Source organism: Anabrus simplex, chromosome 1, assembly GCF_040414725.1.
Source record: "Anabrus simplex isolate iqAnaSimp1 chromosome 1, ASM4041472v1, whole genome shotgun sequence".
Lineage (NCBI taxonomy): Eukaryota > Metazoa > Arthropoda > Insecta > Orthoptera > Tettigoniidae > Anabrus > Anabrus simplex.
In genome coordinates, this window is record NC_090265.1 from 538058404 (window position 1) to 538084630 (window position 26227).

At 40.0% G+C, this 26227-nt stretch overlaps 1 protein-coding gene across 1 annotated transcript in view; it reads left to right on the forward strand.

Moving 5' to 3' along the window:
* The first annotated feature begins 6169 nt into the window (after positions 1 to 6169).
* LOC136869123 (uncharacterized) overlaps positions 6170 to 26227 on the forward strand; it is a 76013-nt gene continuing 55955 nt past the window's right edge. Inside the window, exons 1-3 of the mRNA XM_067144826.2 lie at positions 6170 to 6365; positions 6448 to 6621; positions 6705 to 7010. Coding sequence (XP_067000927.2) covers positions 6462 to 6621; positions 6705 to 7010 — 466 coding nt within the window. The 5' untranslated portion in view covers positions 6170 to 6365; positions 6448 to 6461. The remainder of the gene's footprint in view (positions 6366 to 6447; positions 6622 to 6704; positions 7011 to 26227) is intronic.

Genomic DNA, 26227 nt, shown 5'->3' on the forward strand with positions numbered 1-26227 from the left:
AAATAGCCCATATTAATAATAATAATAATAATAATAATAATAATAATAATAATAATAATAATAATAATAATAATAATAATAATAAAATTTAAATCAGAACAGGAAGTTGTAGGATAAACATTTGGAACAATTAAAAAAATTGGACAATCCTTCTTGTGCTAATGATCTTAAAACATGTAAGTTTACTTTCCTGAATAATTCACTTTTTTGGACGAAGGTTTTTTATCCTCCATACAGCTGAGAGTAAATCCTTTCTCATCATCAGTAGGTAGCTTCTGGATAATTCCTGGATACTCTTCTTCCTTGTGACGAACAATTGTAAGGTCTCTTTTCTTCAACTCTTTCTTCTGTTTGAATGTCAAGGATGATGTACTGGTAGTTGAATGATTGAAGTCTTGATTCTGTTAATCACTGCAGGTCTCGCTCAAATGGTCGGATCTCAGGTCCATTTCTAAGGATTCATTTGAATCATCATTTTTATTAAGATCTACTGCTTATTTGGGACGTCCAGGTTTTCTCTTTGGCTTTTCTTTTTCAGACTCAGTTCTCAAATCTTCAAATGTAATACTCTGCCCAGCAGTCACTCTTAGTTTTTTTCTTTCTTTGCTAATTTTGACTCCTTCAATGTCTTTACGTTTCTCCAGTAGGTGTTTTAGAAAAGCATCCCCTATGATATTCATGTCAAATTCCTCGAGCCTTTGAAATCTGTCGAAAAGTTCTTGTTTGTTCAGTGGATAGATACTGCATTTCCTGAAGCCTGAAATCAAATTTTGCTTCACGTTGAGAGAGATTGCTTCAATTAACTTCTTTATAAGAGAAGGAAAAATATATTTCTGGATAACGGACACTCTGCTACCATTTTCGGTTTCTCTCCATTCTGAGAGAATTCTTCGCCATGCCATTTTCATTGGTCTAAATACTGCAACATCTAATGGCTGTGTTAAATTAGTAGAATTGGGTGGCAGGCATGTGAAGTGAATATTAAAATCTGCACACGCTTTAAGAACTGTCTTACTGATATGGGAAGCAAGATTATCACCAATTATTACTTTTTGACCATCTAGTCTTTTAAAACTTCGCAACATCAGGTTCATAAACGAGTCCTCAAATATGGAATTGTCGAACCAGCCACCGCTCGTTCTGTTGTAGTGGCAATGTTTGGGCCCATTCAGTGTCCTAGTCTCCCAAGTATGCTCTCCCTTATATACAACATAGGGAGACATCAGTTCCCACTAGCACTGCCTGCAAATATCACTGATGTAGATGTTTCTGTTGTATTACAGACCTACTCTAAATACTTAGTCCCTCTGCGACAAATTACATGTTTTTGACCCGGATCATATCGCAGGTTCATTTCATCGTAGTTCCAGATGTGTTTTGTTGGAGTATTTTCGATCTCTTTCGCCAAATTGTCTTTGTATCCCTCAATCATATTTTTCTGCTGACAGCAGCTAATAATCTTTTTGTGTTTGAAGAAAAGCGAGTTGTTAGAATGGGATGACGTTCTAAAAATATTTTCCCCAATCAGGCCCTGGCATATTATTTTTAAATTTGGAGACAAATCTACCAGTCTTGACAAAGTAAATTCTTGATGGAGAACCGTAAGTCTATTTCAGTAACAGGATATCCAAATTCTGCAAGTTTCAACAGATGGCTCTTGAAACCCTCCTCTTCCTGTGAAATGAACACTGTTGGCCCTCCAATAACTGAGCTGCGCACACCTTTCAACTTTTTTATTATTGTACTGCGGGGAATACGATACTGGTCTGCAGCTTCACGTTGAGAGGGCGCTTATATCTGATGTCTTCTAGGCATTTGTTTAATGCTTCAGCTGAATGTCTAATATAGGGACGAGATCCAACCACACGTTTGTACTTTCTAGGCATGATGAGCTGAAAGTAGGAAAACGTTCACTCTACTTTTGAACCTTGGTTTGGTAAACTCAAATAACATCATTTGATTCAATTCATCAACTCCAATGTATCAAATTTCTTTCCTTCAAGTAGTTAACCTAAAATGGGGTGACATTGTTCCAAGACCAAAGTCGCCCCTTTCTAACCTCAAAATTCTCTTCTTAACTAATTTTTTAGTTATTGCAGGATATATACATTTATTCTTTAAAATGTTGGCTGCTTCTTGATCAGCATAATATTCAACACTAAATGTATACCGGTACTTACCAAATTTTTGCCACTTTTCTTGCCAACCACATATGTGAACATTATCAATCAATCAATCAATCAATCAATCAATCAATCAATCAATCAATCAATCAATCAATCAATCAATCAATCAATCAATCAATCAATCACACTACTGATCTGCATTTAGGGCAGTCGCCCAGGTGGAAGATTCCCTATCTGTTGTTTCCCTAGCCTTTTCTTTAATGATCGCAAAGAAATAGGAAAATTATTGAACATCTCCCTTGGTAAGTTATTCCAATCCCTAACTCTCCTTCCTATAAACGAATATTTGCCCAACTTGTCCTCTTGAATTCCAACTTTATCTTCATATTGTGATAATTCCTACTTTTAAGGATACTACTCAAACTTATTCGTCTACTGATGTCCTCCCACGCCATCTCTTCACTGACAGCTCGGAACATACCACTTAATCGTGCAGCTCGTTTCCTTTCTCCCAAGTCTTCGCAGCCCAAACTTTGCAACATTTTTGTAACGCTACTCTTTTGTCGGAAATCACCCAGAACAAATCGAGATGCTTTTCTTTGGATTTTTCCCAGTTCTTGAATCAAGTAATCCTGGTGAGGGTCCCATACATTGGATCCATACTCTAGTTGGGGTCTTACCAGAGACTTATACGCCCTCTCCTTTACATCCTTACTACAACCCCTAAATACCCATCATAACAATGTGCAGAGATATGTACCCTTTATTAACAATCATATTTATGTGATTACCCCAATGAAGGTCTTTTCTTATATTAATACCTAGGTACTTACAATGATCCCCAAAAGGAACTTTCACCCCATCAACGCAGTAAGTTAATTAAAACTGAGAGGACTTTTCCTATTTGTGAAACTCACAACCTGACTTTTAACCCCGTTTACCATCATACCATTGACCACCGTCCATCTCACAACACTATCGAGGTCACCCTGCAGCCGCTCACAATCTTGTAAATTGTTTATTACTCTGTACAGAATAGCATCATCTGCAAACGGCCTTATCTCTGATTCCACTTCTTTACACATATCATTGATATATATATATAATAAGAAAACATAAAGGTCCAATAATACTGCCTTGAGGAATTCCCCTCTTAATTATTACAGGGTCAGATAAAGCTTCGTCTAATTCTCTGAGTTCTATCTTCTAGAAATATAGCCACCCATTCAGTCACTCTTTTTTCTAGTCCAATAGCAAGCATTTTTGCCAGTAGTCTTCCATGATCTATCCTATCAAATCAGATGTTGTCTCCGCCAATAAAATATTAAGGGGAAACAAGCTAGTGCTGCCTCAATGGGAATTTTCCTGAAACTTAAACAGTAGTTTCAGTATGGCCAACATATGTCCTTAAAAACATGAGAGGCCTCAGAATCCACATTTCCCCCACCGACTGCAAAGGTAAAAAATATATTAAAAATTTCCCCGAGAGGAACCTCACCCTGTAGGACCAATCTCACCCCGGTTGAATAAGCACTTGAGCACACCAATATCCCACACCCTATCATTATAAATCCCATCAACAATGATGTCAACCAGCAAATCATTCTTCCAGCTGAAACTGTACATCAATCAACTCAAACTGAAACCTTCTCCACCACCACATCTCAAATGAAGCTCCAAAGAAGCCCAAGATGCCAACTACACAACAAGAAAACCGAAGACAAAATGTACCCAAACCGACCCATTTCACCTCACTGCAAGTACCATGTCACAAACCACTCCGTCCACCCAGCAGCAAGAATCTCAAACAACCACAGACACCCAAGACAAATCTTACCAAGCCTATCCCGTAGCCTCCGACATTCACACCCAAACCATACCTGTCCCTTCTCCCTTCCTCCCCCCCCATAGAACCAACAAATCAACCCAATCAGTCCATACCACCACCCAACCACAAACTTCGCAAACCACCGCCACAGCACATCCGTCCTCAAACCAAAACCAACCAAAACAGCCTTACCGCACCAAAACACATCTTTACCCACACCACATTACAAAGCCAAACTTCAATCTCGCCCACCACACCCTTCCTTAACCATACTCCGCTATAACTGTCTAAAACTCAACCATCATAGTGCCACGTGCAAAAATAAGACTAGATGCAACCGCTGTGATGGTTGATACCACCACCGCGACTGTACAGTACCACGCGTCCAGGCGACCTGCGCAAATTGGCATGGAAATCACGCAGCGACATTCCGTGGTTGCCCATACTTCAAAACTGTCATAAAACAGAAATATCGTACAAACTCACTCCAAAAATCACAGCCAGCCACACAAAAACAACAAACCACACCCCCACCTTTACTTGCTACTACCGGGCGAGTTGGCCGTGCGCGTAGAGACGCGCGGCTGTGAGCTTGCATCTGGGAGATAGTAGGTTCGAATCCCACTATCGGCAGCCCTGAAAATGGTTTTCCGTGGTTTCCCATTTTCACACCAGGCAAATGCTGGGGCTGTACCATAATTAAGGCCACGGCCGCTTCCTTCCAACTCCTAGGCCTTTCCTATCCCATCGTCGCCATAAGACCTATCTGTATCGGTGCGACGTAAAACCCCTAGCAAAAAAAATTACTTGCTACCACTACCTCCCTCACCAATAAACCAAACAACAACCTACTCCTCCTAATCCTCAATCTACTTCAAAACCAAATCCAGTGAAGTTCAGGGCCCCCTCGGTGGATCGAGTAGCCGAGACCCTGAAGAACCTAATCAGCCCCACCCTCCCCCCACTACGAATAATCCCGCAAATCCCAGCCAAGATGCAAGATCTTCCAAGCTATTGTCCTTACTTCCATAAAATAACCCAACCTTCTAAGCAATACTAACATCTAAAAAGATGAAGTACTGGCTTCGGAACGAGGCTCGGTGCACCGCTAATGCCGAAAATTTGCTGTTAAATGCTGCAATCATTAATGCTGTTTTCAAAATTAACACCGCACCCTCACATTAAATGTATAACGCAACAGGTTACTGAATGTGTAGTCACTGCACAATTATCAGAGAAATGCCCATTACCTCATCAAAGGAAAATTTCGGGCGTGGTTAGTGTTTGGATGGGTGACCATTCCAGCACGATCGCGTATCTGAAACATTAATTACTGCGTCAGCCGTACACTAAGTGAATAATCATACGTGTCCTATTCAACTGCCATTAAAAACTCTTCAATTATAATAAACATTTCACTAAGCCACGGTTAAGCAACATAGGACGTGGTCACCTATTGGATGGTTGACCAATGACCTAATTTTATTATTCACTAATTATCAACTTTCTCTAATAACTACTATAACACTCACTAAGACAATCACTGAATTATATATGGGCCCTAAATTCTACATTTCACTAAACAGCTGGGTGAGGAGCGTTTACTCGCACCGGTACCAGCAAAACTAACCAAACACCTCCTCCCGACGGGTGGAGAGGGCTTAAATTCGGATGATGGACACCCCGGTTGAAGGTATATCCTTTGTGTTTCCTCTAAAAATTTATGCAGTTTCATGCAGCACACGTATAATAGAGAGCTTAATTTATTGGATCTAATCTGTTGAAAGTGACGCGGAAGACGGCACTTAATTTATGGCGTCGCTGTTTCACCTTGACATCATCACCCAGAGCACTGTAGCAGGCATGTTGAGCTGTCCGGTATTGGTGTATTAAAGTATTTGGTCATACACCCTGCGATATGTAACGACCAACGAGCTGGTAACGACACACTATACATCAATGTGTCCGAGATTCGAGAGATAGAGCTAATTTTTGTCAGAGAGAATGTACTGTTTACTCCCTGAGAGATTTTTTTTCTTTTATTAGTTGTTCTTGCCTTATGTTTTCGTATGGTAAGTGTGGTACCCTTGTAAGATTTTATTTTATTTCCATGTTATTCTGCTCTTGCTGTGGTTTGTATATAAACTGTGCGGAAAAGTATGCTAACCTATGCGGTGTTAAGTTCTTTTTAATGTCCTTTTGGTGCTAACTTTAGGAAGGAAACTGTCTCCGTAGTAGAGGACATGTGTTTACGATCTTTTATGTGAAACTAACAGAGAATTACGAACATAAACATTTGTCTTTTTTTATTTTGACGGATGTCATCGTGTACAAACGGGAAGGAATGGCGGAGAAGTTTAGTCTAGTGACTTCGTTTGTTTGTTTCTGACAGTGATTTTGTTTCAGAAATCGTAAGTAAGGGATAATAACGATAGTCGGAATCCTAATCTGTACGTACATTTGTGTTGTACCGATATTTGAACCTGTTTTCAGAAGCAGGTCGCTAAATGTCAGGAGGAGGAACAGGCCAGGGAGCCTTATATTCTCCCCTTCCACAATCGATCAGTGATACTGATTCATCTGAAGAGGAATTGATAAGTGTAGTTCATCACAATGACAACAGGAAATTCGTAGTGTCTGGCAAGGAATCTGTAGATAAGAGGAACGGTACGACATTTTTTTATATATTTGTTGGTTTCATTTGAGAGCTATACAACTATTTTTAGAAATACTTTGTTTGTTCCTATTAGGTCAGAAAATGGGTGACTACAGGCCATTAGGACATGACACCGAGCATGATGTTGCTATCAATGGTTTTCCTGCTCGTGGACCAATCACTGCTGATGATGTTCCAATCATTAAATCGGAGGCTTCAGTTCCAAGACACTTGGAGCCAATGTCGGCTCTGAGGAAAATCTTCTTCGTTCTGTCAATCTTACTTTGCGGCTTAACAATTGTTATATTTTTATGGGTACTCCCATGTGACTGGGCAACCTGTCCATCTGCACCTGTGAAGTCTAGTTCCAGATCATGGGAGAAAACACTTACTGGAATAGGTATAGTGCTCTTCATTACCAGATAGATTGATGTGCTTAGTGTTTTCAGTAAGCCTAGACTGCATGAGAGATTCAGTTGCAGGTAATAAACTTTTGAGTGTGATTCAAGAAAAATATTAAGAGAAAGGAGAACTTTACCTTGATAAGTTTGGTATTTATTTTTCATAGTCTGTATGTGGCCTTTATAACAGCAATGGCATATGCACCAAAATCACTTCGAGTAGCATGCTTTAAAATTTAGGAATCCTACATTCCTTCTGCATGCCGTAGCCACTATTGCATGAAAGAAAGAGAAAGTAGGACATTAATATTTATCCACTTTAAAAAGAAAGAAGAAAAAGATTAGGGTTTCTATGCTGTGTAACAAATTGCTGTGTATAAAAATATCATAAATGGTAAATTTGTCATATATTTATAAATATTATTGCTAAATAAGTCAATTTTAAGAAGTCAAAATTCTAATATTAACAACTAGTAAAAATTAAATGGTGCTGTCGAATGTATAGTGGCGGTGTCAAATGGTTAGTGCATCATTATTCTGGCATGTAAAAAGAGCAGGAATGATGTGCTGAGTTACTTTCACCCCATACAGATTCCGGTTCTTTCCTGGTAGGCTACGTCTTCGATGACCGCTTTGTCAGTGTCTAAGGGCCGAATTCATAGACAATACTTATACATAAGTGCCCCTTATAAGCCAGGTTTCATTTCATATTACCTGCTTAAGTGTCCCACTTATTGCTGTAAGTGGACCTCTCACGCACATTTTAGTGACTCACTCACGTTGCAGCAAGATGAAGGATAATGATTTTGCTGAATATGTTGCATTTCATTCACAGAATGCTTTCCGTGCACACAGTAGAGATGGAAAATCCTCTCAAAATGTAATGTGACCAACAATTTGAAGGTGGTTTCGTTTTAGTAAAGTGACAGTTATGAATATTCTTGTTCCTTTGTGTGAGACGGTGAACATAACTTCTAGAGGACTCACTATCTCACCATTAATGAAGATATTGTTTTGAGATTTTATGCCACTGCTTAATTTCAGGTTATTGTTATTATCACCACCATCATCATTACTGGTATTTTGCTTAATTAATTGGAAACATGTTACAAGTTGATAAGTAATCAAGACTGTAGGCCTATGGAATAGTAAAGAACTATACTGAGTTACAAGAAAAATTAACGTGGTGCACTACCACCATTTATTTTAAGGTTGATTTGTGCTAATTATATCAGGTTAGTCAACCAGTCGTTTGCCGGATTAGGCCCTATATCAGAAGTTTCTGAAATTATGGCATCGCACATCAGAACATACTATTTACATTTTATTGGGGAAGTAATTAGGCCTATTACAATGTAACAGCTATGGATATATTTGTCAAATCATTAAAAGCGTTGTAAGGCTAGATATTCTACATTTGGATAAATATTTGTATAGGTTTGAGTACCTGGATAATTATAAACATATTATATTAAGAAAAAAATTATATTCTGGGCATTTTCGTAGTTTGCATTGTCCACAACAAGTTTTTCCCACGTCATTCATATTCTGATGAGAAACTGCATCGGTCTGTTTGTTCTATATTATGTATATGTAGGTAATTCGACACAAGTTCTTGCAGGTGCCGTCTCAGCTCGCTGTTTTGTTATCCATTCTGATAACCAAATACAATATAGATGATCTTTTAACCTCAAAAATGTCACGCGCGATATCCTTCGATAAACAAAACACAATAGATCATCCCACTATTCGGCAAAGAGACGGTAGCCAGAACTACACGATCCAGGAAGCATGGGCATAATATACAGCATTGCCACATCTCCAGTGATACTTACTGTATCACTGAGTGTGCTCTTCAAGTGCTGTCTATGAAATGTAAACTCATATAAGTGAATACTTATTATAAGTGATCCCTTATTGCACTTATGTATAAGTGCTGACTATGAATTCGGCCCTGAGACGCCTGATATTCCAACTTTATTGCCCGCAGTACCTATGCAATCTTCTTTGACTTAGGCCTTGAATATTTCTAAATGCAACAGCACAAACTCTGTTAGAGACACCGTGCTAAATGGCTTATATTATACAGGTTGAAGTCTTCGCGAAGGTCTGTTCTTCACCAATGTTCTTTTGACACCAACACTTTTTATTAGATTGTTTAAAGGATTATTTTGCAGTTCATAATCTTCAATTTCCCCCAAATCACTAAATATCTGTTATATCCTTAGCATCTTTTTGAAAACAGCCACAATGACAAGGGGGACCAACAGTTTTTGGTTTTACCATTTTCTTTGTTTTCAAACCAACGTTCTCATTGCTGGTATTTCAAAAATTTATGGGTACATTTATGTTCCAGTTGTTTTGTCGACATGATACTTCCTAGAACTATTAGGCCACAAACCTACTACGCTGGCGTAGCAGGGGGAGAGGTGATACTCCCACGTGGCGCATCCCAGATGGCGGGTAGTGCGGTCCTAACCGGCTGCCGGCAGACTTGAGGGAAATAAAATACCTCTCGCGGACCAAACACACTACCCCTGCGAGTGGGGGACGCACACATAGAATACACCCGCGGTATCCCCTGCCTGTCGTAAGTGGCGACTAGAAGGGGCCCAAGGGACTCTCAACTTGGTAGTGTGGATTGGTGACCACGGGGCCCTTAGCTGAGTCTTGGCATTGCTTCCACTTACTTGTGTCAGGCTCCTCACTTTCGTCTGTCCTGTCCAACCTCCCTTGGTCAACTCTTGTTCTTTTCCAACCCCGACGGTATTAGAGCATTCGAGGCCTAGGGAGTCTTTCATTTTCACGCCCTTCGTGGCCTTTACCTTTCTTCATCTGTTACTTCATGTTTCGAAGTGACGGATCCCTTCTTTCTTCTTCCTTTTTCTCTCTCTTTACTCCCTGTGGGTGGGGGACGCAGACAAATATTACGCCCATGGTATCCCCTGCCTGTCATGGGAGGCAACTAAAAGGGGCGACCAAGGGATTATTGTCTTAGAACCATGAAACTACTTTTGATTAGTACCATCACGCGGGGAACACCATGGGTCGCCTTTACTTGCGAGTAGTACCACTCTATTAGGTACAAAATAGGTTTGTGATTAGTATAAGCAGTGAGTTGGTTCTCCGGTGGATTTCCAGTACCCTGAGTCATACCCATGTGAGCAACACCGCGGGTCTGGGCATTGCCTGCGAGTTGTACCACTATATAAGCGACACCGTGGGTCTGTGTTGCCTGTGATTAGTACCCACTATGTGAGGAACACCACGGGATAGTACGAGTCCCTGTGGTTAGTACACCTAGGTGAGGAACCTCATCGGTTTGCGTTGGCTATGAGTGGCGCCATTGTGTGAGAAACACCATAGGTCTGCATTACCTGTACGACGTATAATACTTGTGAGCAGTACCATCATGTGTGGAACACCATGGGTCTTCGCTCCTTTTGATTAGTACCCCAACATGACAAATACCATGGTTCTACTTTACTAACGATAAGTACCATTCTGAGGGGCCTTGACCTGGATCTTGGACCCCTTTAGACATCAGGCATCCTCGATTCAGAATTATCTTTACAAGTGGTCCCTGGGTCAGTAATAGTTTTATTTATGACCTTTTTGAGTCGCATCCACTGGTTTTTGTTTGTTTTTTGTTTTGTTTTCTGGATTCATGTCCATCCATTCATTCTTCATGACATTTTTTTATTTTGGTCAGTGGATGATTTTGAACTTTTTGTTATTTCATTTCGTACCATTAGGGGCTGAAGACCTCGATGTTAGGCCCAGTTAAACAACCAGCATCATCATCATCATCATCATCATCATAACTATTAGGGCTCTTCTGCAGCGATTCATTACTATTATTACAGTATAGTAACACCATACTAAAGTGACTTTATCACTAATGAAACTCTTGTACAATAATATAGGTTTTAATGCAGTCCTCTTATTCAGTACAATGCTACTTCTTCTATGAGGGAGTCAAATTTTCATTATTGACCATTAATGTTTCAACACTTGGTATGGGCCATCTTCAGTGGATTTGACTTTTTTTTTTTTTTTTTTTTTGCTATTTTATGTTGCACCGACGCAGATAGGTCATGGTGACGATGGGATAGGAAATGCCTAGGAATAGAAGGAAGCGGCCATGGCCTTTAAGGTACAGCCTGGTGTGAAATGGGAAACCATGGAAAACCATCTTCAGGGCTGCTAAAAATGGAGTTCGAACCCACTCTCTCCTGGATGCAAGCTCACAGATATGCGCCCCAAACCGCACGGCCAACTCACTTTGAATTTTGGAGAACCCGGAACGTCATGTCAGGATGATGTTAAGAATATATGCAATATATCAAGTAAATGATATTACATCGGTCTTGGTACTAGTTTGTCACTTAGTAGCCATCTTCAGCCAAATAAAAATTAAACAGATTATGTGATAACTAAAACATATGTATACCAGATAAAGACAATGTTGCAGGAATATTTATAACATTAAAATACACATAATAACAAAAATTATGGTTATGATCTTCTTGTCATAATATGATGTCTTTGACTTAGGACTTCAGGCAAGGAAGTAAATCTGGAAATGATAGCATTAGGAATGAATAAACATACAGACAAGAAATTAAAAGGGAGAGAAATTATTTATGAGACTGACCTCTAATGTCTGATGTAGAACAAGCACTGACTTTCTGGAGGAAGCAGGCAGGCCATGTAAACAAAAGAGTGGATAGGGAACAAGCACTGACTTCTTGTAGGAAGCAGATGATGTAAACAAAGGAGGAAATGAGGGTGGAGGGGGGGAAGAAGGGAGCAGTGGGGGAGGTAGGGGCAAAGGAGAGAAGGGGTGTGTAAGGTGGGGCTGAAGGATGCAGAAAGAAAGACTGCTGCTGAAAGCGGAATTTAAAAACATTATAAAAGAAAGAATTCTTTTTATGTGAGACATGATTACCGGTACTAAAGATAGAAATTAAAAATCATATAAAATGCTTGATTTCTCTGAAATTCCATTTTGATTGAAGTTAGGATTGAAAAATAGTTCCAGATGGATAAAACAATTTTCCATAATATTGAGCAGGGGGCCTTTTTGTATAACTTTGAGAATTTGCATGTCTTGGACAAGATATGTGGATGACACTATTGTGAAATTGCAGCTGATGCCATCACTACACTATCCAATCTTAATCACATTGACCCACATATCAGGTTTTATACTAGAATCAGAGAACAATAGAAAACTCAATTAGTTACATCTAACGATCATCAGACAACCTGGTTCATTGAGCTACAAAATTTTTAGAAAACCAACGCAAACCGCTAACACAATTCATTAAGATTCCACCTGCCCATAAATGTGCAGCATACCATACTATGGTACACCACGCTTTTAGCATGCCGCTGTCTAAGAAAAGAACTTAAAACGAATTAAACACCATTCACAGTATAGCTAAATTTAATGGCTACAACAGCTCCTTTGTGGAGAAAATCATTAATAAACAGCAACTTTCAACCACCTTAACAAAAGAAAAACTCAAATAAGTTTAATAATAAACAAGTCTGCCAAATCAGAAACGTATTTAAAAAGCATGACATCAGAATAGCCTTCAAAACTTGTAACAGAAACAGATATTTTACACAATACCAATCCTATTAATCATAGCAATAAGTTCACCAAGTCAGGTGTTTATAGACTCAATTGTAACACATCTTATGTCAGTCAAACGACTAGGAGCTTCCATACAAGGTACTCAGATCATGTTAATGTCCTGAAATATTACAGATTTTCAGCCATGGGCCAGTATGTTCTAGCCAGCGTCTTGGAAGGTGTGCTTGGTACCAACTGATGAGCCCAACCTAGCACACGAGGGCGAAACGCTGGCAACCAGGAATGAGTTAGCTGGAAAATTTATAATGTCCAATAATGGGCCATTTATATTGGAATTATCAATTTACTCATTCGGGACAAATATTTCAGATTCTCTATGGGAATCAACATCTATATCATCTGATGGCCAAGCAGGCATCAATTTTTGGTAATGAGACAAAGTCTCTTGTAGTGCATTGGCACTGCCGGTGGCTCCAAGTGGTCTACGCAGCGGCCTCCACAGTATGCTCTAGCCAGCGTCTTGGTAGATGTGCTAGGTACCAACTGATGAGCCCAACCTAGCACACGAGGGTGAAACGCTGGCAACCAGGAATGAGTTAGCTGAAAAATTTATAATGTCCAATAACTGACCATTTATATTGGAATTATCAATTTACTCATTCGGGACAAATATTTCAGATTCCCTATGGGAATCAACATCTATATCATTTGAGCTTGCATCCGGGAGATAGTGGGTTCGAATCCCACTGTCGGCAGCCCTGAAGATGGTTTTCCATGGTGTCCCATTTTTACACCAGGCAAATGCTGGGGCTGTACCTTACTTAAGGCCACGACCGCTTCCTTCCAACTCCTAGGCCTTTCTTACCCTGTTGTCGCCATAAGACCTCTCTGTGTCGGTGCGATGTAAAGCCAGTAGCAAAAAAAGTACAAGACAGAACAACTTTCAGAAGATCGATACAAAATTTCAAGAGGAAAGGTAGTAACATCTGGACACAAGAGAGGAGGAAACAGCAAAGTGAAAGGATGAAGAACTATTGGAAGTTATAAAGAAGGATTAAGATGAATGGATAGGGTTACTTTCCGTGGTCCTTAGATGGCCAAAATCGAAGAAAGAAGAAAAACACAATTACAATTTATTTTTCCACATAGTTTCTTGCTTTGGAAATGTTTTTGTTCCAGCGTTTTGCTGCCCTCATCGTAAAAAGAACAGGGTCATGTCAACAGCCAGTTGCGCACAAAGTCTTTCACACTCTCGTCATCTTCAAATCGTTGCCCTCCTAGAGCTTCTTTAAGCGGTCCGAACAAATGGAAATCGCAGGGCGATAAGTCCGAGATGTAAGGAGGGTAATCAAGTGTAGTCCAGTGCATTTCTTGTAGCTTGGAGACAGAGCTGCAGTATGGGGCCGCGCATTGTCGTGGAGTAGCATAACCTACACTAAATTTTACACTATTGAGATTCTTCCACCGTTTTGATGCTTTATAAATACTTTTTTAATAAAGTATCAGAACGGTGGAAGAATCTCAGTAGTGTAAAATTTAGTGATTAAATTTTGATACGGAAAATGAAGCTGATTACTTGTAGCATAACCTGTCGAATAGGTTGATCTCGTGTTTTGCGGAGATGTGCAACGCTCGCCTTGTTCAACAGCTCACAGTAGTAAGCAGCATTGATTGTGCGTCACTCATGCAAAAAGTCAATCAGCAAAATGCCTCGCTGATCGAAAAAAACGGTTGCAAGAACCTTGCCAGCTGACAGTTAAGTCTTGGCTTTCACTGGTGCTGCCTTCCCTTTTTTCCGCCACTCCTTACTGGCTTGTTTGGATTAGGGAGTGTAGTGGTGGACCCACGTTTTGTCGCTGGTGACGATCTGACTCAAAAATGCATCACCTTCTTCCGCAAAACTTGCTGTAAGCCTGACAGACCTCCAAACATCTCAACTTCATATTTTCGGTCAAAAGGCGAAGGACCCATCTGGAACACATTTTACAGAACTGTAGGTTTTTTTGATGATCGCTTGACAGCTCCCATAATTGATTCAGACTTGTTCTGCAATTTCTGATACTGTCGCCCATCGATCGTCGTCAATAATGTCTTTAACCGCACAAATGTTTTCGTCTGTAATGTTGGTCCGAGGACGGTGATCGTGTTGTTGATTTTCCACACGTTCTCATCCTTCCTTGAACTTTTTATGCCAGGCAAACACACGCGTCCTTGACAATGTTTGATTATCGAAATGTGCAGTCAATCTCTGGCAAATTTCCGCCACTGTAACTCCTTACACGAACAAGAAATTTTATAATTATGCGTTGCGCAGTGGAGGGGTGCACATGTTGCTCCGGCATCTTGAGCGTTACTGATGAAATGGTGGGAAATATCTAACAGCATGTTCTCCCCACTCCTGACAGTCCCGCCTAAGCATACCAGAAGCGCGGGACCAGTCCTACCAACTGTTGATATTCAGGAACAAGAATCCTGTTTATATTTGATCAACCTTCGTATTTTATCTTGCTTGCTTTATTGTCATGAAATCTTTGTGTAGTATACTGTGTTTTGTTTCTCTGCTTGTTTATTTATTTATTTATTTATAGAATATGTTAATTTATTTCTGTTGATATTTTCATATCATTTGTGTGTCTGTGAAGAAGATAAAATAATGGCTTCGGGAGGCAGGTGTAGAGATTATGGATGTGATGGGACATTAAGGAATATGAGGGAAGGGATAGCAATTTTGAAGGACATAATTATGCTCTTCATGGAGGACAGCAATAAACGTAGGTCTTCCTCAATCGATGTAGAGCATATGGTTGGTAGACAAGAGGGATTGGTAGGAAGGGGAGAACTTGTGGAAATCAGGTGGGGTAATGTTTTAAGGGAAAGAAAATGAGGGCTAAGGGTTGTCATTGCGGTTTGAGTTCAGGAGAGGTATTGGTGGGGAATGAACGAGTCACTGGAGGTAGCACAGCAAAAGGAAGATCGGGAAGAGTGTTACGGAGAAAGAGCAAGGGAAGGGAAACAGAGTTGAGGATAGGAATAATAAGGTGCAACATGGTCGTGAGAGGGAGAGCAAAGAGAGGAGGAAAGATTCTACAGCTGCCAGGGAAGTAAAGTAGAACAGGACAGGAGGGGATCTAATGTGGTGGATAGGGTTGAGACTGTGGTCATGGGAAATGCTCTTGTTGTTAGGTATGTGGGGAAAGTGTCTGGAAGAAATGAAAGTAGGATAGATCATTATCCAGAAATTAGGTTAAAGCAGATGTTGAGGAAAGTAGAAGTGGAGGAGAATGGTAAGGAGATGGTGTTAATTGTCCACAGTGCTACCAAGAATGTAAGGCAAACAGGAATAGGTACTGACATAGTTGGGGATGTGTGGGATCTGTTAGGACAGCGCAGGAGTAGTTTAAGGGAATGGACATTGTTATCAGTGGGATAATATGCAGGGGAGGTACTGACTGGAGTGTGTTCTGGGATTTAAATGAATCTATGAAGTGGGTATGTGGGAAAATTTGAAGTGAGATTTGTAGATCCTAATAAGTGGGTATGAGGTAGGGATCTGTGCTGAGATGGCCTTCACTTGAACTGCAATGTATGTATAAGTTAACCCTTCACGGGTGGGGCTGTAGGAAGTGAAAAATTTGAAAACTAAAAAAAGTAATGCAAAATTTCTGGAAATTTACTAAAAACATTAAAGTATACCCAAATTATCCACATACCTTATTTAAGAGAGGAAACCAACCTCTGAAGTGGTCTGAAGACAAAATAAATATCGTCTCATAATTCTTTTAAAGTAATAAACTTCATGGTTGGGTTCCGTATTGAGTTAAGACTTAACTTAAAATGAATACAAGATTTATTGCTCCACCTTCTCAATAATTAAAATTATTTAACGTTTATCAAAACATTACAATATGATAGTGTCGAGTACTAGTTTCAGTCCGTTTTTTGGACCATCATCAGCCTAGCCAAAATTACAAGCAAAAGACATAATCTAAAAATGAAGTAATATGGATAAACAAGAGGATGGATGGTGATGGAATGACATACAAGTAAAAACCTTATACATAAGTTACAATGAGTATAACCGAAATATGTTAAACTTAACAGATGAATAAAATCATTGTGATGTCGCTTAAAATTTCTTGATGCCAAAGTCTTAAGTTGACGGTTGAACTCATGTTGCACATTAAATTCAAGTGAAATCTTAAGTTTCTGGAAAGTTCTGAGAGCTAGTTCCACAATGGCACAGAGGGAATTATTCAATATGACCAATATAGACTTGACGAATTGAGAAAGCTGGACTTGTTCTATATAGCATGAACAGTTGCTGTGTTTAAAGAAAGTCTCAATTCAGTCGGAACCCAAAGAACCTGAAGAACAAAATTAGAATTAACTCGAAAAATCTGATAAAGTACTAAGGGAGGGGGTGGGGGGTGAAATAACGAGTACTCACCTTGCGCTTTTTTGGAACGAGCTGCTGGAAGGAGTGCAACAGACAGAGTGAGCATCACGCACCGTAGAAAAGCAAGAGAGGAGAAGGGATACGGAGGGAAGGATGACATGAGTGTGGAAGGAGACGGGAGGGAAGGGGAAATGGTTCAGGACGGGTTAGGAGAGAGGGAAGTTAATGGAATTTGAGGTGGAAGGGGACCCTTAATTGATTTAAAGAAAGGGTTATGAACAGCTGATTTCTTTTTCCTATAATAGGAAATGAAAAGGTCGAATAAAATGTTGGTTTTCTCGGTAATTTAGTTAAGATTGTAGTTGGCATTAAAATATTGATCCAAATGTATGTAAAAGCTCTCAATTATGTTGAGTAGAGGTCCCTTTTTAAGTATTTTGAGTATGTCCATGTCTGTTTCAATGTTCGTGAAACTATGGTTATAATCGACCATATGTTGGCCGATGGCTGAAAATTTGTTGTATTTAGCTGCGTTAAAATGCTCAGAGTATCTGATGTTGAAACTCCTACCGGTCTGCCCTATGTAAGAAATATTTGAACATGTGTTACTTCTAATTCTGTAGACACCTGATTTTGAGTATCTGTTTATTTTATTAATATGTGAAGTGTTATGTAAGATATGCATGTTGTTGTTGCCTTGTTGTAGCCTTCAAAACCAGCAACAACAACATGCAAATCTTTGAAGGCTATTTTCATGCCGGGCGAATTATCCGTGCGGTTAGGGTCGCGCAGCTGTGAGCTTGCATCCGGGAGATAGTGGGTTCGATCCCCACTGTCGGCAGCCGTGAAGATGGTTTTCCATGGTTTCCCATTTTCACACCAGACAATTGCTGGGGCTGTACCTTAATTAAGGCCACGGCCGCTTTCTTCCCACTCCTAAGCCTTTCCTATCTCATCGTCGCCATAAAACCATCCTGTGTCGGTGGGACATAAAGCAGATTAAAAAAAAAAAAGATATCCACATGAGCTATTGGTAATGATGATAGATGATAATTTTGAAGAGTGCACATGTAGTAAATGACTTATCACTTATCTTATTCCTGACATATCCATAAAAATCTGTTCCAGAATGATAAATGATCCTTATCCTCGATATATTTGATATGTCCGATATTACTGATGTGATTGATATCCTTGATATTATTGACAATACGGAAATGTGAGGACATAAATATTTAAGATTAGGCTATTTAATTCAAGGCAACGAATTGATGCTTAGTAATTTTTCCAGATAGATCTGTAAATTTTACAACGAGAATTAATGTAGGAATAGTATTTCATTAATTTTTTTTTTTTTTTAAGTGAATCAGAGATGTGATTTTAATTTATAGGAACAGAATTTACAAAATAATTTCAGGCTTATTTTCCACTTTTCAGTGTACATAATTGTAAATATTTCTTTTTTTAGACAATCGAAGATCTTTGATTAATCGATTCAACATAATTTTAACTGAAGATAGATATTTTCTTTCCAAAGATACTTCATTTTCTTTTCTTTACTAGATTTTCTATAATAAATGAGAATAATCAAAAGTTATTGGCATTTTATATTATACTAATATAAGCAGATATTAATATAATCTACCTTAGGTTAAGTACTGCGAATTATACTACACGAGATTGATTGGCGCGGTGGAAACGTCCATCAACTTTATTGAAAAGAAATCAGCCGTCAAATACAACTGTCTAGTGATCTCTGCGAATCCACGACTTCAGAACAAAATGGAAATTGGAAATTAATCGTTAATGAGCTAGTCTGGATTTCTTCGCGACCCGCCCTGGACGCAGGAACGGCGCAATATGCTATTCCAAAAAAAAAAATCTGACAATATAAAGGTATAAATAAAACTTATTACAATCTTGTCAATCCTAGAAAACTAATCAAAATAACTGTTTATGTTATTAATCTTTATGGGATTAGTGCTTTACATTCAACTTCATTTATTTCCTTTCTGGTGTAAATCATAGTGCTCATATTGGAGAAAAAGTAGAATGCACTTTCAAGTTTTATTTTGCCCAGATAATGTTAATTTAGTTTGTGTTTGTAAAAACAGTAATATTTAAGATGATGACATTATGAGGAGGGTTTTATATCTTAAATTATAACATTCTTTCTTAAGCCTAAACTACTCAGAGAAAATCAAACTAACCCTAGACATTCATTACATTTTAAGAAATACACATTGGGTGGTGTGAATAAAAAGGAGTCTAAGCGAGTGAGCGTGTACTCGCTGAGTGTCTGAGTGTCTTCCAGTTGATGAGCTTCCACTCCACATTTGCAGTGATTAAAAATATAGAGCGGAAGCACAGCGTACACTCGAGTGTCTGGAGCAGCCACTCAGTGTCACTGATCAAGGTCGTGTACGTGCCATGTATATAACACCTTAGACTGTGATAAAACTTCGATGACTTCCGGGTAGTTCAATGCCTAGCATGGCAGACGACAGTGTGGAATTCCAGTCCGTTTTTATCTCCATTTTAAAGGAACATATAATTATGTTTTCAAAGTCACTGTTACCGGATAAGAAGCACAAGAAAACAAGTGCAATAAATGCAGTTCTGTGTGAACTACTCGCTAAATTTAACTTAGGGCCTGTACTACGACAACCAGATAAAAGTTCGGTTTAAATTCATTTGTCAGTTAGCAGCACATTTATCTGGAAGTTCGGTTGAAAATGCGTACTACGACTTTCGTTTATGTGCAATCTGGGAGAATGTTCTCAAGGTTAGCTATGCCGAAGTTGCAGAGGCAGTTACGCTCTTATCTGGGACTTCGCTCCTATCGGGGACGCTACTGTAAGAATCAAGATGGCTACACATAAAGATAAATTTACATCTGCATGATGTTGTACGAAATTTAAGTTGTTGCAATGTAATCTATGTATATATTTATAAAGTATGGCATGCTTCCGGTCCAGCTATCACAATATTCTTAAAAGATTTCCCAATCTAGCAAGTTGTTACTACTGACTATATGAGTAGCACACAAGCAAGTCAACAGCAGGCTTCATGGTTAGCTGTGGTCGTTTGGGCATTTTTTCTTGGGTTCGAGTCCCAGTAGTTTAACATTTTTTTTTTACCTTCTAAATGTTAGTTGCTAGTGTACTAGAGGTGATAGTACACATTTCCTAATAATTAGAATGCGTGTCAAAAGCGTGGGTTCTATTCCAAATCTATCCGCAACACACATATGGAGTAAAGGTATACGACATTCTTGGCGATTCGTCCGTCGAGTGAGGATGTTAAGGAGGTTATATTTCTTCGACTTCATAACAACTTGCTATTAAGTATTTACACTAACGTGAGATAAATGCTTGCTAATAACTATTCTCACATTGTATTGAAAAGAAAGAAACTGACACTTATTCAATGAGCAAACAAGAAGTTGAATTAATAATCAAATCTTCCTGACACCAACCCTAGATGGAGGGATGTAATAATCACAATTGCGTGTTTCTGTGATGGTTGGTAGCGTAGTGTGTTGTGCAAATATGAAGAGGAAAGTGTTGGGACAAACACAAACACCCAGTCTCCGGGCCAGAAGAATTAATCAGATGCAATTAAAATCCCCAACCCAGCCGGGACCCTCTGAACCGAAGGCCTCAATGCTGACCATTCAGCCAATCAGACAGTTGTTGGACGGAAATGTTTAAGGGCCTGTACTACGACTGTCAGGTAAACAGCCAGATACGTAGGCTGCAGTTTTGCAAACTAGAAGTTAAATATTTTCTTGCGTACTACCAACGGATTTTAACGGCCGTAAAACAGGGCCAAATCCACATGTGCTACACAATTCACACACAGGACCCCACAGAGGTGGGAAAAGCGGTAGAAGGAGAAGAAGAATTTCTGTCCAACAACTGTTGGTAAAAAATTACGAAACATGAAAACAATACTGAAATATAAAGTAGAATTAAAGCGTACGGGAAACAAATGCATATCGTTAAAATAATGGGAAAAGCGGCTGATGAATCTGATACAGGGGGAGAGTAACACTACCATCGGCCATCTGAATATTACGACATTAATAAATTGAGGAAGATGGTAGGCCTATAACGTAAATAACAAACATTAATTATGATGAAAATAATATATTGCCAATTGAATTAAATTTTTAAGGAGCCAGATCTGCAGGACCGGATGAGTTGGGTGTGCGGTTAAGGGTGTGCAGCTGTGAGCTTGTATCCGGGAGATAGTGGGTTCGATCCCCAGTGTCAGCAGCCTTGAAGATGGTTTTCCGTGATTTCCCATTTTCACTAGGCAAATGCTGGGGTTGTACCTTAATTAAGGCCACGGCCGCTCCCTTCCTACTCCTACGCCATTCCTATCCCATCATCGCCATAAGACCTATCTATGTTGGTGTGACGTAAGCAAGTTGTAAGATCTGCAGAAATTGTCATCCCTTCGACTTCCTACGGAGGTGTCATAACTCTGCAGACACCGGAGTTTCTCCAAATTCGGGAGTCATAGACAGAGTCAGGCCGTGATACATCTACACTGGTTGAATTCTTCCTTTCCATTGCAAGTGGCCTGCACATTAATGCTAGGGACGTCTTTTCTGTAAATGTAGTCATTCCCATGAACATGTGGCTTCTGAATTTGTACGAGAGTACAGTCTACAGTTCGGACAGCATAAGGGAAGCTCAAACATTCTTGCCTCTTAGCCCGTGCTCCCTGCATCTAGGCAACATTTGTTGGAATTTTATCTAATAATCTGCTTTCATTTCTGTTCATGTCAAAACCTGCGAAAATGTTTTTGACACAGTTCTCCGAGATGTCTTCACCAACTCCACTCTGTAACCCAGGGTCACCAACATAACGCAAGATGATTTACATTTTTTCTTCATTTGTTAGTGTACCACCTCTTGTTTCTTTGGAGTGCCCAAGGAAATGCTCCGCTAACCATTCAGCATGCTCCTTGAAAATCCACAGCCTGTTTCCAGTCATGTGACCGGGTCAGGAATTGAATGAATGAAGCGTTGAGGATAGGAATCGTGCCAGCTGCCAAAACCTGTCGCACTCCTCTGGGGCAATGATTAATGACTGACAGATGAAATATAATGATATTTTATTGGAGAGTGCTGCTGGAATGAAAGATGACAGGAAAAACTAGAGTACCCGGAGAAAAACCTGTCCCTTCTCCACTTTGTCCAGCACAACTCCCACATGGAGTGGCTGAGATTTGAACCTTGGAACCCAATGGTGAAAGGCCGGCGCGCTGCCGTCTGAGGCACGGAGGATCTTCAGCATGCTCCTTACTGGACCTTTATAACACTCTGTAATCAAGTTGAGATGATTCTCTGCGAAGTTTATATAATTTCCTTTTCCGATTAACCACCACCATTACCTCTGCCATGCTATTGAACTTGACACTATCATTTGGAGTCACCTACTGAGTTAGCTCAAGGAAACATGAGCAGGCGCTTACCGGAAAGAGTGCCTGCTTTATCTTTATTCACCAGAAATCTAGAGCGCCCACTCTGCTACTCAAGCGACTGGAGTGTGTGCTCAAGGTCACAGGTCTGCTGTGAGTGACTGCTTGCGACATGCAGTTTTTATTCACCTCATTGCGAGTGCATGCTCTAAATTCGCAAGTAAAGAGTGCGTGCTCATTTTAATTCCCACCACCCATTAGAGGCAGGCTAGCTCCAGTGTAACGAATGTCAGGCAGCATTTACCTAAGTCCAAATCACACAGATATGATCATTTAAGTTCTACTCATTCACTTATGTTATTTCATATCCAAACCAAACTACATGGCACAACAGGCCTGAAAGGCCGTAGCCTACGAAGCGATCGCTGCTCAGCCTGAAGACCTGCAGATTACAAGGTGTCACATGGTCAGCACGACAAATCCTCTCGGCCATTAACGCACTGTCAGATAGCTCTGAAATTATATTAGCATATGATGTGTACATGACAATCAAAATATACAAACATAATACAAAATATTCAAGTTGGTGACAGCATCAGGACTTCACTTTTATATTTTAATGTCCAAATTTTTTATCCATGTAATCACTTCTGGTGTTACTTCAAAAAATTCCTCCACAGAGCCAGGAAATGCACGTAGGAGGCCCTCTTGAACTATGTGCTTGATAGACTGCACTTGAGCACCACAGTCACAGCAGGGAGAATCTACGCATCCCCACAGATGTAAGGCTGCGCCAGTCCTACCGACACAACATCGGATCCTGTTCAGGGTTGACCAAACAGCACGGGGCAGACTAAAGCCAGCCAGTTTCATGCTGGGGTCGGAGATATCACATAAGCCACTGGGTGATGACATCCTCCACTCTTCTCTCCAGGCATTCCTGGGATTGAACCGAAGACATGAGAGGTCCAAAGCTGTCTTCCACGCTGGTTTTCTTGATTTCAGCCTAGTTTTAGTGTGCTGCTTTATATCCTGATGTATACGAAGGGCCTCATTCTTCACTATTCTGCACCATAAGCTATTAAGTGCTTGTTGTCTCCTTATATGAGGGGGAGAGATGTTGCAAAGGACAGGTAACCATTGCACTGGAGTTGAGTACAGCGTGCCGGATACAATACGCATTTGCCTGGCGAAGTTGGATGTCAATTAGATTGAGTGAGAGCTATTTAACCATATTCCGGCACAATACTCAGCTGTAGAATATACCATGGCCAAGGTGGTAGTTTGCAAAGTATTGTCATCAGCTCCCCATGAAGTTCCAGCTAACTTGCTCAGCAGGTTATTCTGAGTCTTAAGTTTGGCGGCTGTTTTTTCTATGTGACTTCGGTATGTCGGTGATCTGTCTAATATTACGCCTAGGTATTTTGGTGTACTATTGTATTTCAAAAGTTGATTCCTGGTAAGTAGCCTCTAAGTTGTTGAGATGGAATGCGGCTACTTCTGTCTTCGACGGACTTGGCTGAAGTCTCCACTTCCTAAAGTATTCATCCATCACCCGTAGATCTTCAGGCAGTATATCCTCAGCCTCCTTGAAAGTAGATCTCTGTACTGTTAGGTTTATATCGTCGGCATAAATGAATTTCCGAGCTGCAGTTTCTGAGATATCATGGATGTACAAATTGAACAGTATAGGGGCTATGACCGAACCTTGCGGTAAGCCGTTATTCAATTTGTGAAATCTACTCCTGGAATTTTCAGAGAATACCTGGAATAATCGATTACTCAATACATTATCAATGAAAGTAATCACCTTAAGACAAGGTACAATCTTGATGAGCTTCAGGAGGAGACCCTCTCTCCAGACAGTATCATAGGCCGCTGACAGATCAAGGCAGAAACATTTTTAAATTTCTTCTCAAAACCAGTCTCCAGATATGATGTTAAGGCAAGGACTTGGTCACTACAGTCTCGCTTGGGGCGGAACGCAGCTTGCTCTATTGGGATCAGGTGTTCAATTGCAGGAGCTATCCTGTTCAGAATTAGCCTTTCCAGTAGTTTATATGTAACACACAATAGAGAAATTGGCCTGTAGCTCTGGGGTAGAGAAGGGTCCTTTCCTGGCTTCAGTATCGAGATGATTTTGGTTCTCTTAAATACTGGGGGTACACATCCAGTGTGCAGTATGCTGCTAAAGAAGGACGCCAGCCAGCGTACAGTTGCGGGGCCACAGTTCTTCAGTAGCTCTGGATATACACCATCAAATCCAGCTGCTCTACCATTCTGAAGGGACTTCAGGCCATGTTGTACTTCCTCTGGAGAAAATGGTCGAGAGTAGATGGTATGATGTTCAGCTTCTTGTCTTAACCGCTTGAGCTCAGATCAAATTTTTCTGCTGTATTTCTTATCTTTCATGGGCCTGGATGAGGAGACAATGTAGTTGGCAATGTTCTCGAAATTTATAGATGATCGTTTTCTTGCTGGCTTGTTTGAAGAGTCCAATTTTCGGATAAGAGACCAAGCTTTCCGGCTTGAGTGAGTAAAACTGAGCCCTTCAACAGTTTTGTTCCACTTTTCTTTCCTGCCACTGTCCAAGGATGCCAGCAGTTCGGTAGCTTTCTCATGACTGTTGTCTTGTTCGTACTCTTTGTATATACGGCTAGTTTCCTCACTCCACCCAGGTATGTAATCTTTACGGAATCCTCTCGGAATACTTCGCTTAGCAGCAGCCTTGATTAGTCCCACGAAACGGACGTAGTTCTCAGGAGATGGTTTTACCCATCGTATGTTAGCATCAGTGTACGAGGAGTACAGTTTCCAGTCAGCTTTCTGAAAGGACCCTTCTCTACCCCAGAACTACAGGCCAATTTCGCTATTGTGTGTTATATATAAACTACTGGAAAGGCTAATTCTGAACAGGATAGCTCCTGCAATTGAACATCTGATCCCAATAGAGCAAGCTGCGTTCTGTCCCATGCGAGACTGTAGTGACCAAGTCCTTGCCTTAACATCATATCTAATCATGTAGGCTGAGTGGACCTCGAACCAGCCCTCAGATCCAGGTAAAGATTTCTGACCTGGTCGCGATTGAACCCGGGGCCTCCATGTAAGAGGCACGCATGCTACCCCTGCACCGCGGGGCCAGCATTTCATACCCATAAAATGGTAAAAAATGTATGTGGTTTTTTAGAAAGATTTCTGCAGTCATGCAATTTTTAAATGATCTGTTCACAGATTTGAGTAAAATTTGCTCTAATGATTTATGAGAGAGGAATGACGAAGACATGTTCAAGTGATAAAAGTCTACAACTTAAGTATGATTCTAGATCTTGGGATAAAAGTACCTATCAGCGGACTGGAGAACACAATTAATTAAATACTGTATTTACAAACTTCTGTACTGATGGCAAGAATTTTCAAAATCAACAAAGAGAAAACCTGTGAAATAAAATCTTTTCATGACTTTCAATAAAGCTAAAATGTAGAGTCTACGTTTCAGTTACATGTATCTGTTCGGAATGTTCAAGCATTCAGTTACAGACATGACCCTTATAATAAAGTGAGCAACATGATCATTTTTGAGGTACCACTGGGCCTATATTCTGCCTTTTCCTGTTTTCTGGGATGGAATTTCAAATATTTATTTATTTATATATATTTTTTGTTATTAGTGTATTTTTCAGTCTTCTTATTAAGTCTGCTAACGTGATTTTTTTTATGGCTATCCAAAGGTTTTGTGTCGATTGTTCAGTACAGTGCAAAACGTGTTCAGTTTTCACACATA